General features: G+C 39.8%; 1 protein-coding gene across 1 annotated transcript in view; it reads right to left on the bottom strand.

The window, feature by feature from the left end:
* The window catches only part of ANKFN1 (ankyrin repeat and fibronectin type III domain containing 1), a 362,043-nt gene that overhangs the window by 274,821 nt on the left and 64,639 nt on the right, over positions 1 to 22,583 (bottom strand). Inside the window, exon 2 of the mRNA XM_043902728.1 lies at positions 11,565 to 11,605. Within this exon, the coding sequence (XP_043758663.1) occupies positions 11,565 to 11,605 (41 nt within the window). The remainder of the gene's footprint in view (positions 1 to 11,564; positions 11,606 to 22,583) is intronic.

Here is a 22,583-nt window from a genome sequence, read left to right as displayed (position 1 = left end):
GATTTCCTGCATTGCAGGCAGATTCTTTATCATCTGAATCATCAGGGAAGCCCCAGGTTACTCTCATAAGTGAACCTAAATGAAAAAAATTTGAGTAGACATCTAATACTCAAAACTCATCGCTTCATATCTGTTTTATGACTTTGCATTATTACCTGTTCTTCTGTGGTTATTTGCATCTATTGCATGTGTATGGTAGAAACACCATATAAAGGTATTGCAATCCTTTCTTGATCCCATATTCAGTGATGTCATGTTAGTTGCTTGAGACTGGCCATGATAGAAGTATCTACACCAAATAAATCAATAAACACTACAAATCAAATCCTGATTTATTGTGTTGTTGGTTGTCTAAATTTAAGAAAGTGAGGTAGAAAATATTAGTAAAGCAGATTAAGCAAAAAGGAATATTGAGTTTATAACTGTTATGTTGTGAATAATACAGAAACTTGAGGGAATATTTTATAGTATTAACAAAATATTATCCAACTTAGTAAAGAAGTTGCTCACATTCTTAATGAAGGTGTGGGTCTGTGACACACATCTTTGTTTCACTTTTGACTTACTCATTGTGTACTGTGTTCAGTACGTCATATCTGACTCTGCAAATTATGGACCGTCGCCCACAAGCCACTTCTGTCCATGAGGTTCTCCAGGCAAGAATACTGGAGTGGGCTGCCATTTCCTCCTCCAGGGGATCTTCCTGACCAAGGGATGGAACCTGTGTCTCCTTGAATTGGCAGGTGGGTTCTTTATCACCGAACCACCCTGGAAGCCCTGCTGAGCTACTGGGGGAAGCCCTGTCTTACTCATTAACATAAATATAAGTATCAACCACATTTATATGTAAACTACATTTATTCATCAATTACAGCCATTGGTTGACTACAAGTACAAGATTTAGCAAACATCAATGCAAAGTGTTGTGTGAGAATCAATTGGTTATATGAAATTTACAATAAATAACAGCATGAACAGTATGAAAAGGCAAAACAATATGACACTGAAAGATGAACTCTCCAGGTCGGTAGGTGCCCAGTATGCTACAGGAGAAGAGAGGAGAAATAACTCCAGAAAGAATGAAGAGACAGTGCCATAGTGAAAACAACGTCCAGTTGTTGATGTGACTGGTGATGGAAGTAAAGTCTGATGCTGTAAGGAACAATATTGAATAGGAACCTAAAAGGTTAGGTCCATGAATCAAGGTAAATTGGAAGTGGTCAATTTACTACTTGCAAAATTGGAAGTGGACAAGAGTGAACATCAACATTTTAGGAATCAATGAACTAAAATGGACTGGAATGGGCAAATTTAGTTCAGATGACTGTTGTATCTACTACTGTAGGCAAGAACCCCTTAGAAGAAATGGAGTAGTCCTTACAGTCAACAAAAGAGTCCAAAATGCAGTACTTGGGTGCAATTTCAAAAACGACAGAATGATCTCTGTTCGTTTCTAAGGCAAACCATTCAATATCACAGTAATCCAAGCCCATGTCCCAACAAGTACTGCTGAAGAAGCTGAAGTTGAACAGTCCTATGAAGACATACAAGACCTTCTAGAACTAACACCTAAAAAAGATGTCCTTTTCATCATAGGGGACTGGAATTCAAAAGCAGGAAGTCAAGAGATATCTCAAGTAACAGGCAAATTTGGCCTTGGAGAACAAAATGAAGCAGGGCAAAGGCTAATAGAGTTTTACCAAGAGAACACACTGGTCATAGAAAATACCCTCTTCCAGCAACACAAGAGAATACTCCACACATCACCAGATGGTTAATACTGAAATCAGATTGATTATATTCTATGCAGCAAAAGATGGAGAAGCTCTATGCAGTCAGCAAAAACAAGACCGGGAGCTGACTGTGGCTAAGACCATGAACTCCTTATTGCCAAATTCAGGTTTAAATTGAAGAAAGTAGGAAAAACCACTAGGCCATTCAGGTATGACCTAAATCAAATCCCCTATAATTATACAGTGGAAGTGAGAAATAGACTCAAGGGACTAGATCTGATAGACAGAGAGCCTGATGAACTATGGATGGAGGTTCCTGACATTGTACAGGAGGCAGTGATCAAGACCATCCCCATGGAAAAGAAATGCAAAAAGGCAAAACAGTTGTCTGTGGAAGCCTTACAAATAGCTGAGGAAAGAAGAAAAGCTAAATCAAAGGAGTAAAGGAAAGAAATACCCACTTGAATGCAGAGTTCCAAAGAATAGCAAGGAGAGATAAGAAAGCCTTCCTCAGTGATCAATGCAAAGAAACAGGAAAACAATAGGATGGGAAAGACTAGAGATCTCTTCAAGAAAATTAGAGATACCAAGGGAACATTCCATGCAAAGATGGGCTCAATAAAGGACAGAAATGGTAGGGACCTAACAGAAGCAGAACATATTAAGAAAAGTTTCAAGAATACACAGAAGAACTATACAAAAAAGATCTTCACGACCCAGATAACCACGATGGTGGGATCACTCATCTAGAGCCAGACATCCTGGAATGCAAGGTCAAGTGGGCCTTAGGAGGCATCACTACAAGCAAAGCTAGTGGAGCTGATGGAATTCCAGTTGAGCTACTTGAAACCCTAAAAGATGATGCTGTGGAAATGCTGCACTCAATATGCCAGCAAATTTGGAAAACTCAGCAGTGGCCACAAAACTAAAAAAAAAGGTCAGTTTTCATTCCAATCCCAAAGAAAGGCAATGCAAAAGAATGTTCAAATTGCCACACAATTGCACTCATTTCACATGCTAGCAAATTAATGCTCAAAATTATCCAAGCCAGCCTCCAACAGTACGTGAACCACAAGGTGGATTTAGAAAAGGCAGAGGAACCAGAGATCAAATTGCCAACATCATCAAGAAAGCAAGAGAGTTCCAGAAAAACATTTACTTCTGCTTTATTGTCTATGCCAAAGCCTTTGACTGTATGGATCACAACAGACTGTGGAAAATTCTTCAAGAGATGGGAATTCCAGACTGCCTTACCTGCCTCCTGAGGAATCTATATGCAGGTCAAGAAGCAACAGTTAGAACTGAACATGGAACAACAGACTGGTTCCAAATCGGGAAAGGAGAACACCAAGGTTGTATAATGTCACCTTGCTTATTTAACTTATATGCAAAGTACATCATGAGAAACGCTGGACTGGATGATGAACAAGCTGGAATCAAGATTGCTGGGAGATATATCAATAACCTCAGATACACAGATGACACCACCTTATGGCAGAAAATGAAGAAGAACTAAGGAGTCTCTTGATGAGAGTGAAAGAGGAGAATGAAAAAGTTGGCTTAAAACTCAACATTCAGAAAACTAAGATCATGGCATCAGGGCATCTGGTCCCATTACTTCATGGCAAATAGATGGGGAAACAATGGAAACAGTAACAGACTTTATTTTCTTGGGCTCCAAAATCATTGCAGATGGTGACTGCAGCCATGAAATTAAAAGATGCTTGCTCCTTGGAAGAAAAGTTATGACCAACCTAGACAGCATATTAAAAAAACAAAGACTTTACTTTGCCAACAGAAATCTGTCTAGTCAAAGCTGTGGTTTTCCAGTGGTCATGTATGGATGTGATATTTGGACTGTAAAGAAAGCTGAGTGCTGAAGGATTGACGCTTTTGAACTGTGGTGTTGGAGAAGACTCTTGAGAGACCTTTGGTTTGCAAGGAGGTCAAACCAGTCAATCCTAAAGGAAATCAGTCCTGAATATTCATTGGAAGGACTGATGCTGAAACTCCAAAACTTGGCCACCTGATGTGAAGAACTGATTCATTGGAAAAGACCCTTGATTCTGGGAAAGATTGAAGGCAGGAAGAGAAGGGGATGACAGAGGATGAGATGGTTGGATGGCATCACCTACTCGATGGACATGAGTTTGAGTAAGCTCCAGGAATTGGTGATGGACAGGGAAGCCTGGTGTGATGCAGTCCATGGGGTCGCAAAGAGTTGGGCATGACTGAGGAACTGGACTCAACTGAACTGAATATTGCATATTTTATTATTATTTGTGAACTTTGTGCTATACATCCATTACATCAACAAGGTTTATGATATGTATATATTCCAGGAATAGGCTGGAAAGACCACATTGAAATTATACAAGAAATGTAATTGTTGGAGACTAAAAATAATAGACTAGTTGTTTATTAATCCTGCAGAATTGGACATGATTAAGAGAGAAGTAAGTGAGAAAAAAAGCAACACAGGCTAGGATCTTGTTATAAAAGCAGTAGGGAGAAAGAGGTCAGATTTTTGAGAAGCTACTATGAGGAATTTGGATAAAGAACATCTTTAGCATATTTTTCTGTGGAATGTAACATCATTCCTCTTTGAATTTAGTAAAATTTACATTGTTTTCATCTTTTTAGACTCTTGTGGTTCTTTTGAATACCTAAATTCTGATAGGCATGAAGCAGTTGAGTTCTATACAATTAGATCACATAGCATTTTGGTAATATAGGTATTATTTGAAGGTAATATGGGTTCACTACGAACAAATTATGCCAAACTTACTTTGATTCCCCTTAGGATAGGGTAGATGCACAAGCATGTCTTGAAAACAACAACAGAAGAAACAACAATACAATTGTTACCACTATTAATTATCATTTTTATATTTTTGGCAGCTATTCTACATTCTTTAGATGACATTGATTAGCTTACCTGATCATCACAACAAACAAATGAAGCAGATACAAATAATCTAATATCATCATTTTACAAATCAGGAAATAGACCCAGATGGGAGAAACTTGCTCCAAAGCACATAGGTAGCAAAGTCTAGTGGGATTAGAATCCAGGCAGCTTATTCCTGAGGGTCACATTATAATGCTACAAAACCACCAAGCATTACTATAGTAGCATAAAATTCCTCTTGTTTTTGGTTTGTAAAGGGCATCGATATCAGAAGATGGCTGTCTGTTCAGGTGTTGGAAAGTTGCCTTATTTGATTTTATTGACTGATTTCATAAAAGCATTTCTTGAACAGCTGGTTGTTTAACAGAATGTCACAGGGGAGATACAAATGAATAAAATATGACTTCATGTTTGAGGAACTTGAAGTCCAGACACTCGCTTTTTAAAAAAATCAATCCCTTGAATGAAGTCAGGAGGCAAATCAAGGATGTCCCAAAACTGGCACAGGATTTTAAAAGAATTCAAATTAAAAAACCCCCTAACAGTTTCCACTACTAATATTCTTAACCTAATCATTGTCACCAGGATAAACTTTAAGGTTTGCATATTCAAACTAAGTACAGGACTGGGAAAAAAAAAAACAACTGCTTTCATGTCTGTTTCTATATAACATAAGTAGATGTTTTAGCATTAATCTTAGGACTAAAGTGCTATTGACATTTGCGATGTGCTGTTAGGTCATAGTAATAGAAATAACATGTCTGGAATGAGAGCTTTTCTTTTCTTTTTTTCCCTTGGTGCTCTGCAGTGGTCAACCACCTTGGCAATATTCTTTTCAGTTCAGGCTGTAACATTTTAAGAGGAACATTGAAAAATGTGACTGGGACACTTGGAAAAGGGTAACTAAACCAAGTCATATGAAGAATGATTGAAGGAATTGAGGATGTTTAGCCTGGACATGGAAGAGTCACAGAGTATAGAGGATCAGATTCCAAAATACTTGGAGCGTTGTCTTGTGGAAGAAGCAGTGAACTCCTGAGCAGCTCCAAAAGCAAAATTAGTACAAACCACCTGAAGGTTATCTTAGGTTAGCAAAATAAAGCTGAAAGGGTTGAGCTACTAAAAAAACAGATTGGACTTCCATAGGCTGGAGACACTAGAGAGTGTTGTGAGGAGGGAGGCTTGGGGAGGGGACGCTGTTGAACAGCATCATGTCGAAAGCATCTTCCAAAATTAAAAACACATGATTTATAATACAACACAAACAGTTCCCTAGGGAACATATAGGAAGACCATATATTACACAAATAATTGAACATTACATAATTAATCTACAAGTAATAATTATTCTTCCTAGAAGCAAAAGAAGCAGTGATGTTTAGGTCATAGAAAGAGAAGAAATAAGGGGCCTGTGCAATTGCCTTTGTGCATCGAAAGTCCAGGAACAGTGGGCATAAGTCCTGGGATATCTACTCCACTCCACGGAGAACAGGGTTTCTTTAGATATTAAGAAGTGAACAGAGAAGGAATACAGGTTCACCATGGATGCAACTTTAAATCCTTCAGCACAGTGTCTAGCAGTCATAAAAAAGCAAACACAAGTCAGCAAAGCCTTTCCAGAGATGATAAACAGAAACAGAACAAATTTCTCTCATCTACATAAAAGCTACATCCACACGCTGCCTCTGCTAAGTTCAGTTCAGTCGCTCAGTCGTGTCCGACTCTTTGCGACCCCATGAATCGCAGCACGCCAGGCCTCCCTGTCCATCACCAACTTCCAGAGTTTACACAAACCCATGTCCATCGAGTTGGTGATGCCATCCAGCCATCTCATCCTCTGTCATCCCCTTCTCCTCCTGCCCCCAATCCCTCCCAGCATCAGGGTCTTTTCCAATGAGTCAACTCTTCCCATGAGGTTGCCAAAGTATTGGAGTTTCAGCTTCAGCATCAGTCTTTCCAATGAACACCCAGGACTTATCTCCTTTAGGATGGACTGGTTGGATTTCCTTGCAGTCCCAGGGACTCGCAAGAGTCTTCTCCAACACCACAGTTCAAAAGCATCAATTCTTCAGTGCTCAGTTTTCTTCACAGTCCAGCTCTCACATCCACACATGACCACTGGAAAAACCATAGCCTTGACTAGACGGACCTTTGTTGGCAAAGTAATGTCTCTGCTTTTTAATTTGCTATCTAGTTTGGTCATAACTTTCCTTTCAAGGAGTAAGCGTCTGTTAATTTCATGGCTGCAATCACCATCTGCAGTGATTTTGGAGCCCAGAAAAATAAAATCTGACACTGTTTCCACTGTCTCCCCATCTATTTCCCATGAAGTGATGGGACCAGATGCCGTGATCTTAATTTTCTGAATGTTAAGCTTTAAGCCAACTTTTTCACTCTCCTCTTTCACTTTCATCAAGAGGCTTTTTAGTTCCTCTTCACTTTCTGCCATAAGGGTGGTGTCATCTGCATATTTGAGGTTATTGATATTTCTCCCAGCAATCTTTTTTTTTTTTCCCATTTATTTTTATTAGTTGGAGGCTAATTACTTTACAATATTGTAGTGGTTTTTGCCATACATTGACATGAATCAGCCATGGATTTCCATATGTTCCCCATCCCGATCTCCCCTCCCACCTCCCTCCCCATCCCATCCCTCTGGATCTTCCCAGTGCACTAGCCCTGAGCACTTGTCTCATGCATCCAACCTGGGCTGGTGATCTGTTTCACCCTTGACAGTATACTTGTTTCAGTGCTGTTCTCTCTGAACATCCCACCCTCACCTTCTCCCACAGAGTCCAAAAGTCTGTTCTGTACATCTGTGTCTCTTTTTCTGTTTTGCATATAGAGTCATCGTTACCATCTTTCTAAATTCCATATATATGTGTTAGTATACTGTATTGGTCTTTATCTTTCTGGCTTACTTCACTCTGTATAGTGGGCTCCAGTTTTATCCATCTCATTAGAACTGATTCAAATATATTCTTTTTAATGGCTGAGTAATATTCCATAGTGTATATGTACCATAGCTTCCTTATCCATTCGTCTGCTGATGGACATGTAGGTTGCTTCCATGTCCTGGCAATTGTAAACAGTGCTGCGATGAACATTGGGGTGCATGTGTCTCTTTCAGATCTGGTTTCCTGGGTGTGTATGCCCAGGAGTGGGATTGCTGGGTCATATGGCAGTTCTATTTCCAGTTTTTTAAGAAATCTCCCCACTGTTCTCCATAGTGGCTGTACTAGTTTGCATTCCCACCAACAGTGTAAGAGGGTTCCCTTTTCTCCACACCCTCTCCAGCATTGATTCCAGCTTGTGCTTCTTTCAGCCCAGCTAAGAGATAAGCTAAGCCTTTGCGAAGAGATAAGGGCAAAAACTCTGGAACATGGATCTTCAGGTAATTTACAAAAGCCAAGTTAATGTAATCGGCAAGTAGACACCGAAGATGGAGTATTTAAACAGAATCCCATCAAGGCCAGAAGAGACTGATGGGACCTGGCAGAAGAGACTGTTCTAGGCTTATCAAATATAGGAAAAGAAAATAATATAGATTGAGATTGCAATCTAGAGGAAGCCCAGTGGAGAGTCAAGAGGAGTTAAGGGGAAGAGACCTTTGCATAGCTGATGAAAGCCCCTGATAAAATCCCAATCACATCTGGCAGTTTATTAAAAGTTGCTTATTCCCCACTAACCAACCAGCTTCCACGAGTCTCAAGCATACTTTCTGACTTATTTCATTAACATTTCCTTCTTTTTCTGGAGTGGTCAGAGCCCCAGGGAATCTCTCTCTCTCTCCCTGCCCCCCTTGCCCCCAACCAGTGGGGCATTGAATGAGAGCCAGAGTGTTGTCTGTGTAAAGAAAAATTGCAAAACCACAAATTGCAGAAAATCGTTACTGCCAAAAATCGAAAGGAACATACAATATCACCAGGCCTCTTAAAAAGCAATTGTGCATTTTACAGGCCTCTGGATAATTCAGGTTTGTTTGGAAACTTTCTCACGGATACCACCCAGAAGACAATTCTCCCACCAGAGGCAGTGGTCCTAAAGAATATGTATAGCTGAAAAGAAACAAAAAATGTGGGTACACGTCTTTCCAGGGGTACGATATGGCTCCATATAGTTATTTTTCTTCTATTGTGAAATATTGATTTCAAGACCCACAGTTTGCTTCCAGAGTCCCTGGGACTTCCACAGAAAAACAGCAAGTGCCTCCAATAATTAATAAGAAGAATCCTTTGAAGATAGAAAGCATTTTTAGATAAAATCTTTCTGAAATGTTATGCTGTTATCACAACCACCCTTAGCCGGAGGTAAGAAATGTTTTTCTTCCCAGTTCATTCTCCACCCCGCCATAATACAGATACTTAGGAAGTGAGAGGTTAACTAAAATTCTCAAAAATCATACCATTTCTGAGGGAGTGATCCAGGACTCAGACATGCACCTCCTTGTTCTTTCTCCTGAGCTCCTTTCACCACCTGCCCTTCTGCTGCAGTGAGCACACCTTCCTGACTTGCGTGAGGCTGCCCTCCCTCCCCCACAGTGGGGCTGGGGTTTTACTTGGCGCATATACATTCCCGGGACCTTTACTTGCAAAGCCTCCTGCCAGTTACTGTGGATGGAAGCTTTGTGTGAATGGAGTGCTGATTAGGTGGTTCTCCATTTGTATTGACTATATAATACAATCATCATTAGGACACAAGGCCAACTCCAGAGGGGCCCATTGAGTCTGGCTGCCAAAATGAACCTCAGTCACAATAGCCTGATGATTTGAACGCGTTTCCATGACTCCACAGATCAGACCAACTTTGCGCCAGTTGCTCTGAGATGATGTGGAAAGGTACATAGATGGTACAAAATTCTAGTGCAAGTTTACTGCTGCTGCTGCTAAGTCGCTTCGGTCATGTCCGACTCTGTGCGACCTCACGGACAGCAGCCCACCAGGCTCCTCTGTCCACAGGATTCTCTAGGCAAGAATATTGGAGTGGGTGGCCATTGACTTCTCCAACAAGTTTACTATGAATTAATAAAATAGGTCACCAAGCACTTTGTATGTCCTTGAGAAAAAAATGTAAAAATAAAATGATCATAAGTTACCCAAAGTGAAATAACTAGATTTCCACCACCCACCCTTAATCTAGGAGGTAAACAGTGTTTTCAACTGAAATTTTGATCAAGAGATCTTTAGCTAATAGTCATATATGTGTTTATAGTTGCATATTTGCATATAATGACTTAAAATGCTGCTTAAAATTGCCCTTCATTTAATTTTCACTATGAACATATATCAACCATGTTTTAGTATTTAACATTAAATTATTTAAAAGCAATGTAAATGTAATAACCAGACTCTGTATGAAAAAGATCTACCAAATATGAATATTCAGGGAAGGAATACAGGTGGTGTTTCCTGAATGGCATTCTATGTTCAAAAGAGAGAGTACAGTCAAAAGTTACCCTTTATACAATACTCATGATAGCACATGAAAAGGAAGATTGCTCATAAAATCTAGAATGACTCTATTGGTAAAAGCTGCTTAAATCATTTATAACATGAAGGTGTCTTGATAATGCAATAAAGACCAAAGCAGTATAACACAGAACTTGACATTTTACAAATACCAGTGAATGCATAATACTTAGACATAAAACGTAAATGGTTTTAAGGGTGATGTTTCTTGTGCTGACGTTTAGAGATTTGGGGAACAGCAGTGGGATCAATTTCTTCTAGAGAACAAACAAAAGACACCATCCAGGGAAGTCGATAAAAACTAAGTTTTCTTACAGTTCACCTGAACACATTATTGGTCTCAGGGTCTGAATGATTCAAAGAGAATTTATTAGAACATGTATAATATGTATAATTTAAGTGGGACTTCTGGATTCTCTCTGGTCCAAGATGTCTAATTAAATGCTTCAGTGACTGCTGAGATGCACCTTCCAGTAGAGATTCTGCGTGAATCAGGAGCTGGGCATTGTTGGTCTCCTACTTACTTATCTGTAGTGACAAGAAACTCACTACCATTTAAACTACTATTGAATAGCTAGAGTCTTCATATTGAATCACATTTATCCTTTGCTGTTTGAACTTGCATAATAGAGTCTAGTGTGACTGGTGGGACTTTTCTGTTTTAAAGAATTTGTGATATATGTTGCAAGGTAAGGAACATTAGATGTCTTTGTTCTTAGATTCTCATAATCAAATTATTCCAGAGGCAGATGGAATGTTCATATTATCTGGTTAAAATTATTAGACACATTTTAATTTAAAAAAGAAAAAATAATCACATCCTAATTCTCAAAGGCAAAACTCTAAAATACTCAGAACTGCTAGTTCAGACCTGGTATAATTTTATTTTGTCTTTTAAAATAGAGGGGGTTTGTAATTTGGGTAGGGATGCTGAGAGTACCAAGAATAAAGAAATATAATACTCAAGAGAGTCATTCTAGAAAGAATACCGGTCTAGAGAGTGACTGCAATGCAGCACACACAGGAAAGCATTATTAAGACAACTACAACATTGTTAAACAGAAAACAATCTGTGACTTCAAGGATCAACCGGACAAAGAGTAATAAAGTAGTCAGCCATTTGTGAGAGAACTTGAATATTCAGAAGTATGCTGTCACACTCTCATAATGCCTAAAAGAATACTGTCTAATTCTTTCCTCCTTGCTTTTTTCTAGCTTTTTTTTAGAGGTAACCTGCTCACAACCACAACCAGGTTCAATCTGCTTCCTAAATGGTTTGTAAAATGTTCCACAGCATTACACAAATCAAGAGTATGAAATATTAGATTTAAACTGCATTTGTTGAGCCAGACTTGAAAAATTCAGCAATGTGAGATGGGAGCCTTAAAGATTAGGAGCTTTTAGGAATTAGAGCTAGAAGGACATACCATTTCAAGGAGGAAATGTACTTACATTTTACTGCAAGTGAAATGCCTGTCTTTAAATGGTAGCCTCTGAAACAAAGGAGAAAAAACTGTGTTAAAAAAATGCAGAATGACCAGTTACAAGTGAAGAGGGCATTGAATTGCCTTCGAAGGTGCAGGCTTTGAATATGTTTTCTCATTTGAAAAAAATGAGAAGCTTAGAGATGAAACCATTTTTATTGGGAAACTCTTCTTGGAGGCCCAGGGAGCTGCAGCCCACAAAGAAAGCACGCGAGTCAGTTGTGGCCTCATTGCACACTCAGCTCCCTGTCCGAACAGCCTTTAATTTTGAGATTCCTTGATGCTCACTTGTTTCCCAGGACTGATCCTGGTGAGAGGAGATATGGAGTCTGGTTGCATAGGTTGTTGGCTCTATTCATTATCCTCTTGCTTATGGTTTGTACTCTGTGTGTACCCTGTTCTCTGACCCTTTGTTCCATTAACTGAAACTCCTCCTGAAAATTATGATTTTCTCAATTCATGCTTATTGGGATAAGTGGACAAGTTTTCTTTTCCAAGAAAACTTTACCAAGTTTTCTGGGGGCAGGTGGAGGTTGAAATCAATGCCAAGTTCCTCTTTATTCAAGATGTCAGTGAAAAGACAGGGACAATTAGACTGTGCCCACGCTTGGAGGGAGTCTGCCAGTTGTGCTGGCAATTTGTCCAGGGTGGCAGCCCACCAGACAATTCGCTTCCAAATCCATTTTGAAAAAAATCTATTGTGGTTATATCCAAAGGGGTATTTTTCAGGGTAGTAGGTTTATTGAGAATGGCAGGTAAGTCCCCATGATTGATGTGAAGTATTTGGGTTGTGAGATTCAAATGATCCCAGTCATCTCCCAGCCTGAGCCATCAAGTCAGAATGTCCTCAGCCTGACAAGAAGATCCTGTCACTCGTCACGCCACCCACATGGATCTGGATGACTCAAATGAGTCACCTCAGTGAGCAATATTTTTCCATTTTTAGTAGTAGTGTGACTTTGGCAAGTTGATTCAATGCTTTGGGATGGAAAGAAATAAAAATAGTGGCTATTTCAAAGAACTGATGTAAGGGTTAAATAAGATAATACATGTCAACTAGTAATATAAGGCTGGCCCATACTGAAGAGAGTGCTAGCCAGTGTTGTTACTGTTATTGCTATTATTACTATCAGAAGGCCAACTTGGAAAACTAAATTAAGATAAGTTCATGGAATTGGAGCTAGGAAGGTAGCTACAGAGACCATTTTGCTTGGGTGGGAATGTCTCCACTCTTGGCAGTCAAAATTGTACTGTTTCCCCAAATTTCTCTCCCAGATGGCCTCTCTCGAATCTTCATTTTTTCCAACTGCTGAGAATATTAATAATTTGAAGTAGATCCAAATCCATATTGGAAAATTCCTAAGTATTTTAGTAAGCCACCTAATTCCTCATTTACAATCATAGAGATGATTGGGGTTGGGATTCCTAGATTGACAATGTACTAAATGATTGAATGGCTGGGTCCAGAAAAAAAAAAAACAAGGATATTCTTCTTTCAGAACTTTTACATAAAGTAGGTGCATGATGCATTTTTATTGAGTTGAATTTTTTAGATGGACCCTATGGTGAGATTCAGGAAAATGTCACATGTATCACTGACTCGAAGGAATTAGGACCATTCCTCTGATCCCTGCCCCCTACATACACTCCCCTCACTCCCCTGCCACCCAGCTCTTGCCCCTCAAACAAAAAGTGTATCTGAGATTCCTCTGAAATTTTGAGCCCTTCAGTTCCCTTGAGGAAATTGTTGCAATTTAGAATGTTCTCACCTACTGAGAAAAGTTTTTACTACTGCCTCACATAATAACTTCTTCTTTAGCTTTGAAAGTATCAATAAAGAAAGCTGTCCCTCACTTCACCGATTCACTGGATAATAACTCTTCATTTGGGCAACAATTTCACAGCAATATCATTGATTACTTTGAAAACTATTCAAAACCATCCTTGAGACTAACTTATGTAGCAACCTAATGCGGTGGGACCAATCGTTTTTCTTGGGGTACAAAATAAATAAAGTCATTAAGAACATTGTGGTGGTGAGGTTTTACAGACCATTAAAAACCATAAAAACTTGCCTTTGCTTTTCTAAGCTTCCTTCCACATTTGAAAAAGAAAACCTGAGTTCTTAAAGGAGAAAGAGAGCCCTTAACTTCAATAATTAGCTCATTTGCTAAATGTTCCTTCAGCCCTGGCATGTGAGGGACTCTGTGGCAGGCACTAATCATGCATTCCCTGCCCTCACGACAATGAGTGCTTAAAGAGACAGCTGAACACTTGGGGAGATCATGAGGTGATGCAGTGCAAAATTACAAGGTGCTCAGTGAGGCGGGAAGGTGGTCTTTGGGGAGCCAATCTAGAAAGAGAAATCAGGGAATTCTAATTGGGAAAGCGTTAGGATAATAGCGGATGAAAAATTCATCTTAATAATAACTGCTAACACTGCTAGTGCTTTGTGCATTAGGAGCTGTCCTGGTGCGTGGATTCACTTCTGACTCAGCGTGCCTAAAGAGGTGCTATTCTGGCCTCTGGGTAGGAGTTAAGAAAGCAAATGCGGAGAGTAGAGGACATCAGGGGAAGGGCCATCATCAAGGGCACAGGCCCTGGGCAGGGGAAACTGGCTCCTTTGAAAGTCAAGGGACCAGATCACCATTCACCTAACCCTGTATACATCTCAGCAGAGTCCGTCCTTCCACCCCGTGGGAATCTTCAGGGGTCACGGATGGGCTCTTCTGATATCAATCCTGGATTAGTTTAGTTATGGAAGTTGAGCCTTTGCTCCCACCTTGGGGAGACACACACAGCTTGGCTCTGCCTGTACCCAGCATGGTAGCCACGCTCATGAGATGTGCAAGGACAGCAGTCTGCCATCCTCAGCTCACAGTAGTGCTTGGGTGGGATTCAATCGCCAGGTCCACAGGAATGGGCCTTGTCCAAAGCACTTGGACACCATCTCTGGTCTCCTTGTTAGAAATCCAGTCCCCTGTGCTCTGATGATTATTGAGGTCTGTCAACTGACAGTCCTGGAGCTCTAGGCCAAGGTGTCCACCCAAAGGATTCTCTGCATCACCCATCTCTCTCAACTTCTCACTCCGCTTCCTGTGGCTGATAGCATCTGGTTATGATCTGTAATCTATGATTGGCACTTTTTAAGAAAATGAATGCTTATGCTGATTGAGATATTTGACTTGAGTTGTCTGCTGTTTGAAATTTTATGACAGCAAAAAATTTCATCAGTGCCAAAGTAATTGTTTGACTAATATAACACATGGAGTCAAATCAGTATACCTATTCCTCTCGCTAATATACAATGTTACTTCCTGCTAGTCCAAGATTATAAATTTTGAGATGAAATGGCTACCACTTTCTTATTCTGAATATACAATTAATTCTATTTTATGTTAATTTAAATTATTTGCTTATTGGCCTGGTAGGAATAGGGCCTTCCCACACGGCGCAGTGGTAAAGAATTCGCCAGCCAACGCAGAAGATGCAAGAGACATGGGTTCAACCCCTGGGTTGTGAAGATCCCCTGGATAAAGAAATGGCAATCCACTCCAGTATTCTTGCCTGGAAGATTCCCCTGTACAGGAGAGCCTCGTGGGCTACAGTCAATGGAGTAGCAAAGATTCGGACATGACTGAGGGACAGAGTGTGCGTACACACACACACACACACACACACACAGACACAGTAGAATACTTGTTCTTTATCCCACTTAATCCCAGGAATGCTGGGAACCAATAGTCTTTTAAGTTACCTGGGAAAATAAGAAAATGGATGCAAGTTTCGTATAAGTAGAATATGCCAGTTACTGGGTAATAATTATCATTTGTGAATGGTGGATCCTCTTCACTTTGACCAAATGTTCTCCATGTGCTGGCTCCTTGAGAGTTTGAGGGTCTCTGCCCACAGCTCCCACACTGAAGGTAGAGACAACAGTACGAGAGGCTAGGAGTTCAGTGTCAGATCCTCCACTGACCTACTGTGTGAACTCTAACTAGTCATTCCACCTTACGCTTCTTGTTTCTGACATCACATGTGTGTGCATCAGTCTTTATGTAGCTCAATGCCTTTTCTATACATCTTTCCTGAGATTTCTGTGCTTATCAGAGGAATCATGCATATAAAGACTTTGGCAGAGACCTGACCCATTCTAAGCACTAAACACAGGGTGCTTATGACTGTCTTTACTGAGTACAAAGTGAAGAATCACCATACAAAGAGCTGTACTTTCTATGTGAGTAAAAAATATTCCTTAACTGGTTATAAAGTATGCCATATTCAATCTCTTTAGTCTCTGACTTTGGGTCTTGATTTAACCCAAAGTGGTCTTGTCTTTAAAAAATCATAGTTGATTGGCTTTTCATGATAGTTAATAATTCTGTTAACAGTAGCTCATTTATTTATTTGCTGTAGTGTTTTAAGAATTTTATAAATATTTCAAATAGCTTCTCTTATGGTATTGGGATTTCACTGTTGTTTTTTTCCTAGTCTTGACTCTGCCTTTGCTGAGATCTTAACAAACCCTTCCATTGCCTTGCCAAGTTTACTTATATGTGACTTCTTGTGTTTTGATTTCTTTCTAGCTTTAAACAGTAAAAGTTTAATTAAATAAGCTATTTTCATTACTGAAATTTTGGAAAATATAAAAGAGCACCAAAATGAAAAAGTGTTCAGAACTTCACAGATTTATTCTAAAGTGTACAAAGAAGTGAATGTTCTTGTCCAACACTCCAGCCTCATTTCCCAGAGGTAATGTTGTCAATAGTATGTGAAGGCATTATTCCAAATTGTTTTTTACGCTATGAAAGCAAATATACATACATAAACCTTTAGACATATACACAAATATCATTAACATTCTTTCAACAAAACAAGGTCATACTATGTAATTTTGTAAAATACGCTTTTATTCTTTTAATAGTTTTTGTGGACATACATTCCAAGTCAGTATATATACATCTCCTCATTTTTTTTAGTGACTAAATAGAAACTTATTTATGTAATGCTCTAATTTATAACTATTCCCATATTGATGAACATTTAGCTTGCATGTGCTTTTTAGCTATTACAATAAACTTGCAATGAGAAAGCATTTTGAACTCCTTTTTTTAGACTCACATGCCCATACTGTAGGGTAGTTCTTAGAATTGTGAGCACTTTATTGACAGGATCTATGCAGCTTAATATTAAATGGAAGTCTTCAAGAAGATTGAATCTATTCACCTTCTACCAACAATAGGATGCATCTTCCATGTGTAACTTTCATTTTCCGCTCATAATTTCCATTTCTTTGAGATTTTTTTTCTGTATGTGATAATTCTTCTATCTGAGCTTCAAGGTACTTAATTCCTTTTTCAGCAATGTTTTTCAGTTCCAAGAGCTCTTTCTTTTCCTCAGATTGCTCCTTTGTAATAACTTCTGTAGTCTCCTTAGAAATTTGTATTATTTTCTTTTAGAGTTCTTCTGGTTTCTTTTTGTAAAAGGTTCCTCACAGAGAGCTACATTTTCTGATTATGTTGTTTTTACCCCATTCAAGCTGCTAAGTTACCATTAATGCTTTGAACGTTTTCTCTCCCCACTGTTACTCGTCTGGACATCCAGATCTCCTGACTCATAAGGGAGGAGGGGTCCTCAGCCCATATGCAGGGAGGCTCTAGGGGTCTCCTAAACAGTAGGGGGATCTGCCAGTGGTGAGAGGTGAAGGTAGAATCTTTTCCTGGGGGATGAGCTGGTAGGCTAGGGCCCCACAGCTGAGTGGTGTGGGGGGGTCTCCATGTTCTCAGGACCCTCAAGGCAAATGTGGAGTATAAGTGTTCTCTTCAAGTTCAATACACTTGATGTGTTCTTTAGTGATGGTCTTCTCAAAAATAAAACACAAAGCAACAGCAAAAAAATCTAAATATGGGTCCCAAAACAATTAAAAAATGTCTTTGAAGCCAAGCTGACATGACAGACCAAGGGAAGATAGACTCATCTTACAGATAAGGGTATTTAGAAATTTTTATAAGCATGGCATTCTCAGAAAACATGTCAATAATATTATGAATTATATTCTATGCTGGATATGGGGATATTCTAGCCAAACAATTTCATTGCACACTGTATTCAAATAGTATACATTAATTGTCAATAGCAATAAAGTAGATAGTCCTTTTGGTCAATAATGTATTTATCAACATATACCAGATACTTAAAATGTGTCCCTGGTGTTGAACATCTAACATTGGCAAAAGTGTGGTGACTAAATAATCGCCAAGGTATTTACATGAAAGACATTCTAGAAAAATTATAGTGACACAAATGGGAAGTACTATGATACCGCTACATGTGGGGTATTACTAGAGAAGGAGGTTCTTCCTAAACCAGATTAAGCCAGATTTTTCCGAAGAATGGTGATGATGGATTTGTGGAAAGAAATTAGATGTTCAAGTAAGTTTGGGAAATGCTGGGTTAAAGATAGTGAAATAGGTCTTTCTACAGCAATCTCAGACTTTTTAATACTTTATTACAAATTTCAAAGAGAAGTAATGTCCCAAATTTACATGTCCAAAGAATAAGCATTGGCCTTCTTGCCAAGTATTTTGAAGGGTATGTTGGGGGAACGGTGGCCAAAGTGATGCAGGAGAGCTCGCCAGAGCAGGCATGAGCAAAACAGGTTAGGGAAGTCTCAGCAAGACAGATGTGCACAGGCCCAGAGACAGTACAGGAGCTGAGGGAACCCTGAGTAGCTCAAAACAGTTATGCCAAAAAATTCCACAGGAAAAAGTGGCCAGAGGCGGGGACAGAGATAAGCAAGAGTTACTGAGAGCATTCCTTCCTGGTAAAGGACTGAAAGCCTTCTTGAATGGAAAGCCAAGAAGCTTATTTGAAGGTTTCTAAAATAGGGGAGAAATATGAATGGATTTCTTGGGCTCAAAAATCACTGCTGATATTGACTGCAGCCACACAATTAAAAGACACTTGCTCTTTTGGAGAAAAGCTATGACAAACCTAGACAGCATATTAAAAAACAGAGACATCACTTTGCCAACAAAGGTCCATATAGTCAAGGTTATGGTTTACCAGTAGTCATGTACAGATGTGAGAGTTGGATTATAAAGAAGGCTGAGTGCCAAAGAATTGATGCTTTTGAATTGTGGTGCTGGATAAGACTCTTGAGAGTCCCTTGGCCAGCAAGGAGATCAAACCCAGTCAATCCTAAAGGAAATCAACCCTGAATATTCATTGGAAGGACTGATACTGAAGTTCTAATACTTTGACTACCTGATAAGACCTGACTCATTGGAAAAGGCCCTGATTCTGGAAAAGACTGAGAGCAGGAGGAGACGGTGGTGACAGAGGATGAGCTGGTTGGATGGCATCACTGATTCATTGGGCATAAGTCTGAGTAAGCTCTGGGAGACAGTGAGGAATAGGGAAGCCTGGTGTGCGTAGTCCATGGGGTTGCAAAGAGTTTGACACAACTTGGCCACTGAACAACAACAACAATAAATGTATCTGTTTTGTCAAAAATATCTTGGTCACAACATAGCTGTGGATTGCAGCTAGGTCAGCCTGGAGAAAGGAAGAATAGTTAGAAGAAGTTATTAAACTAGCCCAGATGACAGTGCTGAGGAACTGATGTAGGGAAAGATTAGTGGATAGTTAGAAAGGTTAGAGAGATCAAAGAGATTAATTAGATACATCAACAATAGGTAGGTAAGTAGATAAGGGGCTGAAGAGAGAGGGCAGAACCAGGCAGCAGATTGGATGTGGGGTGAGTTGATATTAGCTGATTTCTGGGGGGCTGGGTGGGAAACAACATCACTTAGAAGAGGAATATGGGAGTGAAACAGGAGGGAAGGCATAACCTTTGAAAGAATGACATAAAAAAAAAAAAAAAAAAGAATGACATAGCCCAAGGACATGACATAAACTGATTAGAACCAAATAGGTCCAAGATGGTGGATGATTCAACTTCCATTAGACCTTGAGCCTCAGAATATATGCTTGTTGTAACATATCAGCAAGCTAAATTACACACACAGGTGCCATGACAGTTCCAAGACTGACCATGAAGGTCAAAACGTGAGCAGTGGCCCAGTTCCTGGAAATCCCCATCCCTTTCCCAAAATAACTGGAATACTCTCTCATTCATTGTTGTTTGGTCACTCAGTCTTGTCTAACTCTTTCTGACCCCATGGACTGTAGCATGCCAGGCTTCCCTGTCCTTCACCATCTCCTGGAGCTTGCTCAAACTCATGTCCATTGAGTTAGTGATGCCATCCAACTGTCTCATTTTCTGTTGCCCCCTTCTCCTCCTGCCTTCAATCTTGCCCAGCATCAGGGTCTTTTCTAATGAGTCAGCTCTTTGAATCAGGTGGCCAAACTATTGGAGCTTCAGCTTTAATATCAGTCCTTCCAGTGAATATTCAGGATTGGTTTCCTTTAGGATTGGCAGGTTTGATCTCCTTGCAGTCCAAGGGACTCTCAAGAGTCTTCTCCAACACCACGGTTCAAAAGCATTAATTTTTTGGCACTCAGATTGCTTATATCCATACATGACTGCTGGAAAAACCAAAGCTTTGACTATACAGTAATTTCATAGGCTCTCACTCATTAGCCTATGAAATTACCCAGCTGTGGAATGTATTTCTCTCTAAATAAATACTCTTCTTACCTATCACTTTGTCTTTCACTGAATTCTTTCTGTGATGAGACATCAAGAGCCCAAGTTTCTTGCATTAAGTCCTGAGACCAGGGATGATCTCAGTTAAAAGACCATGGTTTCAAGTCTCAAACTTAGTTATATGGTTTCAGGGGGAAAAACAGATTTGCATTGAACCTAATAGGTTCAATAGCATAGGAGGTAGAATTCAGGTGAGAAGGGAGGGAGGCCCAATCCGTTGCTATAGCCATACTCTTTGACATGTTGAATCTGAAGAGCTGTTGAATGTGTAACTTTTAAGATCCTAATAGGTAAATCTAAAAGAAATAATAGCAGCACTAGGAACTCAGAAGTCATGTTTTTATTCCTTAGGAAACACAGAACTCACTTAGAAATTCTATACTCAAAACCCCTCAACAGGAATTTCTCTGGTGGTCCATGGCCAAGACTCTGCATTCCCAATGAAGGGAGGCCCAGGTTTAAACCCTGGTCAGGGGACTAGATCCACATGCTGCAACTAAGATCCTGCAGGCCACAGTGAAGATCAAGGGTCCCATAATGCTTCAACTAAGACTTGATGCAGCCAAATAAAAATAAGTAAATAAATGTAAAACAATGCTCATACTTTCTAAACTATTTATTTAAAAAAACCCTCAACAGACAAAATGAGTATGAATTATTTTTAAATGGACATAGGTAAATGGGTAAAAATGGGTAAAAAAAATGGGTAAAAAAGAATGGGTAAAAAAAGTTGTGGTACGTGCATACAATGGAATATTACTCAGTCATAAAAAGAATGGATCAGTTGAACTGAAGTGGACGAACCAAGAGTCTGTTATACAGAATGAAGTAAATCAGAAAGAGGAAAATGCATATGATGAACCTATTTGTAGGGCAGGAACAGAGATGCAAACTTAGAGAACAGACGTGTGGGCACAGCAGGGGAAGGAGTGGAGGGGAGAAGTTGAGAGAGTAGCGTTGGAATATGTACGTTACCGAGTGTAAAATCCATAGCTAGCGGGAAGCTGCTATAGAACACAGGGGGCTCAGTCTGCTGCTCTGCGACCACCTAGAGGGATGGCTTGGGGGGTGTGAGGGAGGCTGTAGAAAAGGGAATATATATGTATGCTTATGTCTGATTTGTGTTGTTGTTTGACATAAACCAACAGAACAATGTGAAGCAATTATCCTCCAATTAAAAATAAATTTAAAGGCTAACATAGAATGGTTAAAAGTTCTTTATTTAAAACCCATACTGTCTAACCTCTTCTTCCTTCTTAGGGGGAGAAGGGTTGAACTTATTCAGATCAGTGGAAAAGCAGCTCTCTATTTCAGGGTTTCTCAGCCTCGGTACTGTTGGCATTTGGGGTCAGATATTCCCTCCACATTGTAGGCCAGCAGCATCCTGGCCTCTACCCACTAGATGCCACTATTACCCCTTCCTTTCCCAGTTGTGATACCTGAAATGTCTCCAGACTTTGCCTGATACCCTTGGGAGGGTCATAACTGTGTTTTCTCTGCTGCCTCCTACTCAGACTGAGAACCACTGCTCCAACTATTCCTCTGATACCACGTGGTGAAATTTGGAAGAACTCTGCTAATTCTTTTGTGCCAGGGGAGGGTGAAACCTAAAGAAGGCCTTTTGTTTATCAGAGAATATTAATGAGTTCCTGGCCTAGACCTTGAGTAGATGGTGTGGAAGTTAAATTCTGTGACAGAAGGAAGTGAAAGGAACTAAATTTCTACAGTAAACTGAAAGGAACTTGCTGGGCAGCAGGAGGCTAATGTCTTGCAGAAAGGAGAGTGGTGAGAAATCCCTGATGGTTAGGAGGATGTAGGGTCTTTAATTACAGGGATGCTTAATATTCAGTCCTAAGCTAAGCTATTTCCTGCTCTGTGCTATAAGACTCCTTTAATTTAAAGTCCTGAGGTGGAACCTCAGGCCAAACCTAGCTGTAAGGATGTCATCTCCCAGGACTTTGCAGAGCTGTTCAGTGTGAGGCTTAGGCTTTTAATCTCTGTCTCTGTCCTCACCATTGCCATCTTCTTGCTTGTTATCATTTCTTCCTTATTCTTTCACATCCTATAATAAAAACTTTCATTCTTGGAGGTTAACTCCTTTGCTTGGAATTACCAGTAAGCTTAAATCCCCTGTGGGATGCTGAGTTTCTGAAGCTGCAGGAGGCCAGAGATGCTCTTTGGGATGGACAGGGCAGAGCTTGGCATAGAGACAAACATCATTGCACTAGAAGCTTCAGGGTAATAACCTTGCAAGGAGAAAAAAGCAGAGTAAAAGCTCGTTAACTACAGGTTCACTCAAGGATGTCTTAAAGCTTG

This window comes from Cervus elaphus, chromosome 5 (genome assembly GCF_910594005.1).
Source record: "Cervus elaphus chromosome 5, mCerEla1.1, whole genome shotgun sequence".
Classification (NCBI taxonomy): Eukaryota; Metazoa; Chordata; class Mammalia; order Artiodactyla; family Cervidae; genus Cervus; species Cervus elaphus.
The sequence above is the reverse complement of the archived record's forward strand: the minus strand, read 5'-3'. Positions and strand labels throughout refer to the sequence as shown.